Source organism: Chiloscyllium plagiosum, chromosome 39 (genome assembly GCF_004010195.1).
Source record: "Chiloscyllium plagiosum isolate BGI_BamShark_2017 chromosome 39, ASM401019v2, whole genome shotgun sequence".
Classification (NCBI taxonomy): domain Eukaryota; kingdom Metazoa; phylum Chordata; class Chondrichthyes; order Orectolobiformes; family Hemiscylliidae; genus Chiloscyllium; species Chiloscyllium plagiosum.
Genome location: NC_057748.1, coordinates 6,855,418 through 6,866,860, shown reverse-complemented (window position 1 = coordinate 6,866,860; position 11,443 = coordinate 6,855,418). Strand labels below are relative to the sequence as shown.

Below are 11,443 nucleotides of genomic sequence, written 5' to 3'. Positions count from 1 at the left end.
CACACAGACACGCACACAGACACACACAGATACACATGCACATACAGACACACACACACAGACACACACACACGATATATACACACAGACATGTGTGCACGCACAAATATACACAGAGACGCACACAAGTACACAGACACAAAAATACACACACAACACAGACACACAAACACACAGATACATACACACAGATATACAGACACAAATAGATATATAGACACACACATGCACATACAGATATATACTTACACACAACACACAGATATATATAATATATATAAACACACAGACACACACAGAAGGATATACACACACACCCATACACACAGATACACACACACACACACACAGATGTACACACATACACATAGGCGATGCAGACTCACAGGCACAGATACACGCACACATATCTGTCTAAAATTAAAAATCACACAACACCAGGTTATAGTCCAACAGGTTTAATTGGAAGCACCAGCTTTCGGAGGTGTTGTGTGATTTTTAACTTTGTACACCCTAGTCCAACACCGGCTCCTCCACATCATATCTGTCTAAATATGCTACACATGTCTACAAATGGGGTAACTCCCATTTAAGACTTAAAGGAGGAAATTGTTGTTATTTGCAAGTTGTTAGTTTGAGGAAGGCTGTCTCCCGAGCAGCAGCGAAGGCTGTTGTTGTTGGATATATTCACGAATGTATTTGATGTTTGATTGCCAAATGGATGGATGGTTATGGCAGTGTAGAGGGTCACAGCGGTAACATTCAGGAAGGGCCACAGTCAATCCAGTGACAGTCTTATCGAATGGAAGACGGGCTAATGCACCACTGTCACTACTTATTCCTGAGTTGTATATATTCCTTTAGTTGTTCTGCTCTTTTCACTGGACACAAGCTTTATCGAATTAAAGTGTCCCTGATCTGACACTGTCATGAAAACAAATCAAATGATTACCTGAAACTTCCAAATCTGGAACTGAAACTGATCAAAATTAAGTTGCAATATCCAGGATGATGCTGGATACTGTGTAAATGAGAGTCATAGAGTCATACAGCACAGAAATGGACCCTTTGGTCCAACTTGTCCAAGCCCACCAGATATCCTAAATTAATCCAGTCCCATTGGCCAGTATTTGATCCATATCCCTCCAAACCCTTCCTATTCATATACCCATCCAGATGCCTTTTAGATGCTGTAATTGTACCAGCCTCCACCACTTCCCCTGGCAGCTCATTCTACACGCGTACCACCCTCTGCATGAAAAAGTTGCCCCTTATGAGCTGTGATGTTATGCTGCAGCTCTATAAAGCCCTGGTTAGACAACACTTGGAATATTGTGTTCAACTCTGGTCACCTCATTATAGGAAGGATGTGGAAGCTTTAGAGAGGGTGCAGAGGAGATTTACCAGGATGCTGCCTGGACTGGAGGGCATGTCTTATGAAGAAAGGTTGAGGGAGCTAGGGCTTTTCTCATTGGAGTGAAGAAGGATGAGAGGTGACTTGATAGAGGTGTACAAGATGATGAGAGGCATAGATAAAGTGGATAGTCAGAGACCTTTTCCCAGGGTGAAAATGGCTATCATGCGGGGACATGATTTTAAGGTGATTGGATGAAAGTTTAGGGGTGATATCAGAGGTGGGTTCTTTACACAGAGTGTGGTGGGTGTGTGGAATGCACTGCCAGCCGTGGTAGTAGAGTCCGATACATAAGTGACTTTTGGATGATAGTACAGTGAAGGGTATGTAGGCAACTCTGATCTTAGAATAGGATAAAAGGCCGGCCCAACATCAAGGGCTGAAGGGCCTGTGCTGTGCTGGACTGTTCTATGTTCTATTAGGTTCCTTTCAAATCTTTCCCCTCTCACATTAAACCTACGCCCTCTAGTTCTGGACTCCCCCAGCATGAGGGAAAGACCTTGTCTATTTACCCTATCCATGCCCCTCATGATTTTATAAACCTCTATAAGGTTTTTAGTTTATTCACAGGCTATAGGCATCACTGGCTAAGCCAACACTTATGCCCATCCCTAATTACCCAGACAGCATTGCTGTGGATCTGGAGTCACGTGTAGGTCAGGCAAGGTATGTTTCCTTCTCTAACGGAATCAAAGGGAGAAAGTGGGAATGGGGCACTAAGTTCTAGAGTCACAGAGATGTCCAGCACAGAAACAGACCCTTCGGTCCGACTCGTCCATGCTGACTTGACATTGTCATTTTAAAAAATGCCCTGCTACCTATACTCATTATCCCTGGCAAGCTCCACTTGCTCCCACCTCTACCACTTGTTCTCAAACCTTTCCATTTTGCCCCAATCCACATCCTTCAGGTTGAGTTTAATCCTCTTCAGCAGTAATCTCACTAACAATATACTTATTCTTTGAAACTCTCCCATACTCACTGCTTCAAAGCCTCCTTCGTCCTGCAAAGGCCTCCGAGAAAATAACTCCCTTTGAGCCACTATTTAGCTCCTCCCACTCCATGCCATTCACATCTCATCTTGTCTGAAACATTCTCAGACGTTCTGCGTTGTAAATGCAGTAGAAGTTGAATGATCAGCCATGATCATATTGAATGGCAGTGCCATTCTCGACAGGCTACTCCGATACAAAATGCTGTTCGAAAGGGTTTGGGGGAACCAGATGGGTTTTTACAACAACTGTCAGTGGTCATGGTTGAGCCATTCCACAATTATATTTAATCAAATTCAATCTTAACCGTTTGCTATCACGAGATTTGAACCCATACCCCTTAGATCACTTATCCAGGGTTCATAGATTATGGATGGTAAGGTGGCTCAGTGGTTAGCACTGCTGCCTCACAGCGCCACAGACCCAGGTTCAATTCCTGCCTTGGGTGACCGTCTGTGTGGAGTTTGCACATTCTCCCCATGTCTGCTCTGGTTTCCTCCCACAATCTGAAGATGTGCAGGTCAGGTGAATTGGCCATGCTAAATTGCCCATAGTGTAAGATGCATTAGTCAGGGATAAATATAGGATCTGGGTGGGTTACTTGGAGGGTCAGTGTGGATTTGTTGGGCTGAAGGGCCTGTTTCCATACTGTAGGGAATCTAATCTAATCCAGTGACATTACCTCTACACCAGCAGCAGGGGAGGTGGTAGTGTAATGTGGAAAGGGACAGTCAATTTGCGCACAGCATGCTCCTACAAAAAATACTGTGCTCATGAGCAGCTGTATTGATTCAGTAATGAATAGGCAGGGATTAATATTAAACATGGCACCCAGGAGCCCTCAACAAATGCCCCAGGGAATACTGGGCAACTCAGTGGGTCTGAGCATCTGTGGAGAGAGAGAAACAGTGTTAATGTTATAACAGAACTTATGCAATTAAAAGTAGGGCCTTGGGTAGCTGTTGTAGAACAGAGAGACCTAGGGGTTCAGGTACATAATCCTTCGAAGTTTGTATCACATATAGGCAGGGTAGTTAAGATGGTGTTTTGCACGCTTGCCTTCATTGTTTAGACTTTGAGTATGGTAGTTGGGATGTCATGTTGAGGTTGTACAGGACATTGGCAAGGTCTTTTCTGGAATACTGTGTCCAGTTCTAGTTGCCCTGTTACTAGGAAGGATATTATTAAACTGGAGAGGGTTCAGATGAGATTTACCAGGGTGTTGCAGGGACTGGAGGGTTTGAGTTGTAAGGAGAGGCTGGGTAGAATCCCTACAGTACAGAAGCAGGCCATTTGGCCCAAAAACTCCACACTGACCCTCCAAAGAACAACCTCCCCCAGATCCATTCCCTACCCTATTCCTCTACATTTACCCCTGTCTAATACACCTAACGGACACATCCCTGAACACCATGGCCAATTCACCCTAACATGCACACTTTTGGGCAGCGGGAGGAAACCTCCTCCTCCTCCTGCTCTTCGGATGCTGCCTGACCTGCTGTGCTTTTCCAGCATCACTCTAATATAAACTCCACACAGACAGTCACCCAAGGGTGGATTCGAACCCCAGGCCCCTGGCGCTGTGAGGAAGCCGTGCTAACCACTAACCGTGCTATCCATGATAGGCTGGGACTTTTATCAGAGGAGCGTAGGAGTTTCACTTTCAGATTTTGTTTCAGATTTCCAGCCTCCTTAGTATTTAGCTTTTATTACCAAGGAGAACTCCCCCTTTACACTCCCCTTTCTCAACAATTTTTGACTCTGACTCTCCAGCATCTGTGGTCCTCACTTTCTCCTCGGGAAGGAAATTTGCCATGCTTGGGCTGCCTGACTCCACATAGAGTCACAGAGATGTACAGCATGGAAACAGACCCTTCGGTCCAACCTGTCCATGCCGACCAGATATCCCAACCCAATCTAGTCCCACCTGCCAGCACCTGGCCCATATCCCTCCAAACCCTTCCTATTCATATACCCATCAAATGCCTCTCAAATGTTGCAGTTGTACCAGCCTCCATCACTTCCTCTGGCAGCTCATTCCATACACGTACCACTGTCTGCGTGAAAAGGTTGCCTCTTAGGTCCCTTTTATATCTTTCCCCTCTAGTTCTGGACTTCCTGACCCCAGGGAAAAGACTTTGCCTATTTACCCTATCCATGTCCCTCATAATTTTGTAAACCTCGATAAGGTCACCCCTCAGCCTCCGACGCTCCAGGGAAAACAGCCCCAACCTGTTCAGCATCTCCCTGTCGCTCAGATCCTCCAACCCTGACAACATCCTTGTAAATCTTTTCTGAACCCTTTCAAGTTTCACAACATCTTTCCGATAGGAAGGAGACCAGAATTGCACGCAATATTCCAACAGTGGCCTCACCAATGTCCTGTACAGTTGCAACATGACCTCCCAACTCCTGTACTCAATATGACACCAGACCTACAGCGATGTGTTGGCTCCTAACTGCCCTCCGACATAGCCAAGGGGCTGGCTAACAAACCTTGCCAGCAATGCCTACATCCAATGAAAGAACAAGGAGAGGGAATGGTTGGGTGATTACAGATGTTACTGCAATGTTTGGACACAGACTAGTTCAGCTTTCACTGGTTGGATAGACTGATGGGATAGCCTGAGAATTAGGAAGCACTTCTCCATAAAAAGGGTGGGAGATTTTTGGAACTCTGTTCCACAAACGGCACATGGATGCAGGATCCGTTCTGAAGCGAAAGGCATTAAGGAATATGGGCCAAAGGCAAGTACATGGAGTTAGGCCAAAGATCAACCACAATCTGATTGAATGGCCTAACAGGCTTGAGGGGGTGAATGGCCTCCTCCAGTTCCTATATTCCTAAGTCGCCACAGTGCCATTGGGCTGCTATCTCCAATGGTCGATGGTTCTCAAGCAAGAGGAGAGGTTGAGGAGGTGGGATTGCCATGCTAACTCCAGCTGGTGGGAGATTTGAACCCATGCTATTGGTGTCGTTTCCCAGTGCCAACGAGCCTGAGGGTACTGTGAAGGGCACTCCTTCTCAGCCTCCGCCCTCTCCCGAGGTGTGATGAACCCTGGGGGTTTAAACCACCACCAGCCATCCCCCTCCCCCCTATCTCTCACTCGCTCTTTCTCTCTCTTTCTCTCTCTCTCTCTCTCTCTCTCTCTAATGAGCGTGTGGTCCTCTGGAGACAGTGACAGTTAACTGATTCGTTAGCCAGTATTGTACCAATGTCTGAGGGGGTCAGTACTCAGGTGAGAGCGGTAACCGTCGGCGACCACTTTAAGGTATTGCCCAGTGGGGGGGAGGGAGAAGGAGAGAATGTGAAGGATTCACCAGCGAACAGAAGAGATCGAAACAAAGTGAAGATTACAGCCAGAGATATGACTGCTCCCATAATGAGGAACCTGACAGTCTGGTTCAGCAGGTAATACAGAGTGCAGGCTGAGTGTGTGTGTCACTCCCTTCGAGATCACGCAAAAACTCACTGTGTGCAAAGTCCAACTCAATTTCCATTGCCATTGGCCAGAGAGGGAGGGAGGGAGGGAGAGACCAGGTGCGGAGACAGAAAGGACAATAAATGTGTGCAGAGTTGAACACAGAGACTGATTTGCATTGACTTTCTGGATCAACATGATAGAAGTTTTACTTAAAACCTGCCACACACCTGAACCACCTTAAACCCCACGGCCTACAAGGCAGTCTGTTCCCATTTGCTGTTCCCAGCAACTGGGCCTCAGTATCCTTTTCTTTTGATTTCCAGAGCAAAGGAAGAAATATTCGAATTCCAACTTCATCATGGATGACCGGTCGCAGTACTACGTGAACGTAAGTAATCGCAATCATCCGCAGACATTGCATTCGCCTCGTCTTGCGAGAATTGAAAGTTCCTCTTCCTCAGAGGTTTCTTTATTTGGGTCACACATCCCCCTCTCTTCCACTCACCCTCCACCACCAAAACAACGCTCTGTCACCTCTTGCTGGGTGATAGCCTCGTCAACCCTACCCCCCACATGCTCAGTGACACACACTCAGATGGAGAGCTGTCTCTGGGAGTGAGCCTGCTCTTACTGGTGGAAGAACAAATGGGAGAGATGCTGCATCCTCAGAAAGCCACAGCCTGCCTCTGCCTCCTGACCTCACCCTAGTCCGAGCTCATCTACTGCCAAGACCCTCATCTGTGCCCCTTGGGAGTTCCTCCGCACTCGCTGCAGTCTCACATCCAACCTTTTGTAAACCTGAGGTCATTCCAAAACTCCGAATCCCGCATCTTAACTTGTATTGAGTCCTGTTCCTTGCTCACCTAACTCCTCCCCTTGACTGAGATAAGTAATATATTGATTTTGAAATGATCATTATTGTTTTCAATTCCAATCATGGCCTTGTTTCCTCCTATCCCTATAATCCTCTCCAACCTCACACCCTTCCGTTCCCTCTAACTCTGGATTCATGAATATTCTTGATCATAATCACTTCATCATTGGTGACTTTGTCTTCAAGCACTTAGACCCTGAACACTTGAATTCCCTCCGGGCGTGTCTCCCTATGTCAATAAGTAAACCCTACCTCTCGGTCTAAGTTGCAGGTCACATAACCTCCTACATCCTTATGTGGCTTCATGTCATGTCCTCTATTTTGCTCCCGCGAAGAATCCTGGAACATTTTGTTCCATTAAAGACGTTATGTAAATGCAAGTTGTTGTTGCCAAAGTTGGAACTTTGTTAATTGAGGGGTTTGGGACCTTAAACCTAATGAAGGGGCCTCTACAAACCTTTAATGGGACAATAATAGGGAGGTGATACCCTTGTGGTATTATTGCTGGACTCTTAACACAGAGACTCAGATTATATTCTGGGTCCTGGGTTCAAATCCTGCCACAGCAGTTTGTGGAGTTTGAATTCAATAAAAACCTGAAATTAAAAATCTCATAATGACTGTGAATCCATTGTCAGAAAAAATATATATCTGGTTCACTAACGTCCTTCAAGGAAGGAAACTGCCAACTGCCAGCTGTGCTTTTCCAGCACCACACTCTTCGACTCTCATTCAGAAAATAGGTTAAACTTTTTAAAAAAGATAAAGGAAAATTAACAATACTGACATTTCACTTTAAGTTCACAATATTCCCAATTCTTCCTGCAGTGCTCATTTCTCTTCCGTTTGTATTTTCTCCCTTTCTTGTACCCCCCGCCTCTTGTTACTTTGGTCCCGGCAGCACTTGACCACCTTCCCATTGGGTCCTGGGGAAGAGACACAAACCGTGGAGGAGTCCGTCAAGAAACTGAAGGCCCTGGACAGCAAAGGAAGGATCTGGACCCAGGAAATGCTGCTACAGGTCAACAGCTCGGCCATCAGCCTGGTGGACATTGAATCCAAGGTAAGCCATGAGTTGTCACAGTTCCTGGGACATGGGCTTCATTAGCCTGTCCCTGATTGTCATGGACAAGGTAACGGGCTGGTGAACCACTCCCTTCAGTACAACTGAATGGCCATGGGTGGGTAAAGTCTAGGACATAAGAACCAAGAGTGGGAGAAGGCCATTCAGCCCCTCACGCCTGCTCTGCCATCCAACGTGATCATGGCTGATTTCATCTCCACTTTCCTGCCCGCTCTCCCTATCCATTCAACCAGTTACTAATTAGCAATCTGTCTATCTTCTCCTTAAATGTATGATGCGGAGGTGTTGGACTGGGGTGGACAAGTTGAAACTCGCATAACACCAGCATATAGTCCAACAGACTATTTGGAAGCTCTAGCTTTCAGAGCGTCAGGTAGCTAGTGGAGCATGGTCATAGGACCCAGAATTTATAGCGAAAGATCAAAGTGTCATACAACTGTTGTGATGTATTGAATAAACCAAGATTGCTTTAATCACTTCGAATGGAGATGCAGGTTTTGATTTATAAATAAATCCCAGAACCTCTTTCAAGTCGAGATAACTAATTCATGTTCTGACATCCACCACACTCTGAGGAAGTGAATTCCACAGATTCAGGACCCTTTGAGAGAAGCTGTTCCTCCGCGCCTCAGTTTGAAAGTAGACACATGTCGAGGCTGACTGAGTGAAGAGTGGATATACTTCCTTCAAGGACATCATTGAATGAGAGAGGCCTTTTACGACAGGCCTGTAGTTGCATGGTTACCATTGCTGATCTGAGCTGTTTGCTCCAGATTTTGCTTTGATTAACTGCGTTGTGATTCTCAAGCTGTGGTACTGGGGCTTGAACTTACACCTTTGGAGCATTAGGCCAGGCTCTGGTTTACTAGCCCATCAGTATAACCATGGCACGACCATACGGTCACTGGCGCTGCCTAGAGATTGTCCCAGACAGAGGTTCACAGACTGTGGGGTCACGGTGGGACCGCAGGATGTGTGACTGGGGTCGTGCACTCTGAGGCAGGAAATGGGGACTCTGGAGTGAAGACTCAGATTTGACCAGCTGTGAGGTCCCTTTAAGTAGGCGTGTCTGTTTGGCGAGTGGACACAGTGCAATCCCATGAGCAGTGACACAACTGGGGCCTGCTCTCTGAACCCTCTCCCCATACACACACATACACACCACACCACACCACACACACACCCCTGGGAGCTGGACCCAGTATGGAAACGTCATTCTAATGTATCCATTCACTACAACCCCCGAGTGTGTGTGTGGCTGGGGGAGCGGTGGGGGATGCTGTAGGTCTGTGGTTGAGTGGGCTGCGCGTTCAAACAGCAAGAGATACTGACGGGTGAAACCAGAATGTGCTGGTGGGTCAGGCGGTATCCATGGAGAGAGAGAGAAACACAAGAGCTAACATTTCAAACCCTGTGACCAGTTCTGAAGAAGGGCTCAAAGTGGTAACTGTGTTCCTCTCTCTCTGCTGCCAGACCCACTGAGTTTCTCCAGCACTTTCTGTCTGTGTTTTGTTTCAGATGTCCGCTGTTTTTTGCTTTAAGCTAAGAGATTATATTGGCAGGCTCTGAGCAGCAAGCAGTTTGGGGAGCAGGGGGTGAGCGAGAGCACGGTTCAGAATTAGAGATGGGCCAAATGGACTCTACTATCTCCGTGCCGGCTGGCGAATTGTCCTCTGATTTGACACTTTTCCCACTCAGGATGAACTGGAGACTTACCCACTGGATGCGGTCGAACACTGTGACTCGCTGCTGGACAAGTGGAGGTTTGACTCAATCCTCATCCTCGTGTGCCAGGAAGCTCACCAGGCGAATCCCGAAATCCACTTCTTCCAGTGCTCCGAGGTTGGGGTGAGTATGGGAGCTAAGGCAGGGAAAACAGAGGCCTCATTCCTCTCCAAACCCCTCACGATTCGGAGGTGGGCCCCTTCAATGGGGGGACTCAGGTACAACTCACACCCATCGCCCTGGCTGCAGTCACCATCATTAATGTACCGCTCTGTGTTTGATTATATCTGCCCTGTTGACCGACCTACGCCCACCGGTCTCGATTGGTTAAGCCTGGATGTGCACCCAGAGCAAAGTAAACATGCCCTGGAGACAGCTGGAAACCAGGGCTGAGCATTGAGCAGACATTTTAAAGCCTTGTGCATAAAGATAAAAATTAACCGGGTTTGAACCCGGTGCTTTCAGCATCAAGCCAGTCCTCACCGCCCATCCATATCCCCAGAATTACTGCAGAAACTTGCACGGGTTGACCTGGGCGTGGTAGCCTGGTGCTATGCAGAGTGAGATTCCTACATTCACTCCCTCACACACCTGAGCAGGAATCTCTCACTGCCTGCCACTTGTGTGTGCCATGGTTGGGGTGCGGGGGACGGGGTTGTGGTTTACAAGTCAATGTGCAATCTGTCCAGCCCAGCTTAGGAACACACCTTCCTGGACCATAACCTGGTCCTTCTGGCTCAAAGGCAGGGACACAGCTCACGGCACTACAGGGCCTTGCTCTTTCCCCAGAGTTCTGCAAATCCTTGTCTTCAATTGTCTACCCGTTGAAGAAGGCCTGGGATGTGCGATAAATGATGGTCACTCATCAATACCCACATCCAGAAATGAATCATTTAAGAATATATACATGTTTCTGCCCTATCTGGCTGAGCATTGTAGATCATTGACACCGTGAAAGCCCTCCTCTGACTCTGTGGCAACTATCTGAAACCTCTGCCCATGGGTTACCGATCCTCCCTCCAGTGGAAACAGTTTCTCCTTATATTCTTAACCGCTGAGAGGTGCAAAAAACTCCAACACAAAACGTACATTATAGCCCTCAGAGTTAGTATATACACCCTGCTCACAAAGGGACAGCCGATGGTCGAATCTGAGGCACAGACTCTGCATACTATCCCAGGCACACAGAAATGCGAGTGCAGTAATTCGGAGCTGGAGGAGGCCATTCAACCCTTCTAGCCTACTCCGCCATTTATAGAGTCGCACAGCATGGAAACAGACGCTTCGGTCCAACCAGTCCATGCCGAGCATGATCCCAAACTAAACTGGTCGAACCTGCCTGCACTTGGCTCATATCCCCCCCAAACATTTCCTGTTCATGTTCTCATTCAAACGTATTTTAAAGGTAACTGCAATTGCACCCACTACTTCCTCAGAAGTTCATTCCACACCCAAACCACTCTGTGTAAAAAAAGAAATTGCCCGCCCTGTCCTTTTTAAATCACTCTCCTCTCAGTTTAAAGACATGCTCCCCGGTCTTGACATCCCCCACCATAGGGAAAAGACATCTGCCATTCACCTTATCCATGCCCCTCATGATTTTATAAACCTCCATAAGGTTATCCCTCTACCTCCTACGCTCCAGTCAAAAAGGTCCCAGCCCATCCAGCCTTTCCTGATAACTCAAACCCTCCAGTCCCAGCAATTATGCACACACAGTGGGTGGCACGGTGGCACAGTGGTTAGCATTGCTGACTCACAGCACCAGAGACCCGGGTTCAATTCCCGCCTCAGGCGACTGTCTGTGTGGAGTTTGCACATTCTCCCCGTGTCTGCGTGGGTTTCCTCCGGGTGCTCCGGTTTCCTCCCACAGTCCAAAGATGTGCAGGTCAGGTGAATTGGCCATGCTAAATTGCCCGTAGTGTTAG

At 47.3% G+C, this 11,443-nt stretch overlaps 1 protein-coding gene across 3 annotated transcripts in view; it reads left to right on the top strand.

The window, feature by feature from the left end:
* Positions 1–11,443, top strand: part of LOC122542187 (epidermal growth factor receptor kinase substrate 8-like protein 1) — a 101,128-nt gene that overhangs the window by 36,997 nt on the left and 52,688 nt on the right. For all 3 annotated transcript variants that reach the window (XM_043679636.1, XM_043679638.1, XM_043679637.1), the window contains 3 exons: positions 6,156–6,220; positions 7,608–7,769; positions 9,489–9,638. In XM_043679636.1, the coding sequence (XP_043535571.1) occupies positions 6,156–6,220; positions 7,608–7,769; positions 9,489–9,638 (377 nt within the window). The remainder of the gene's footprint in view (positions 1–6,155; positions 6,221–7,607; positions 7,770–9,488; positions 9,639–11,443) is intronic.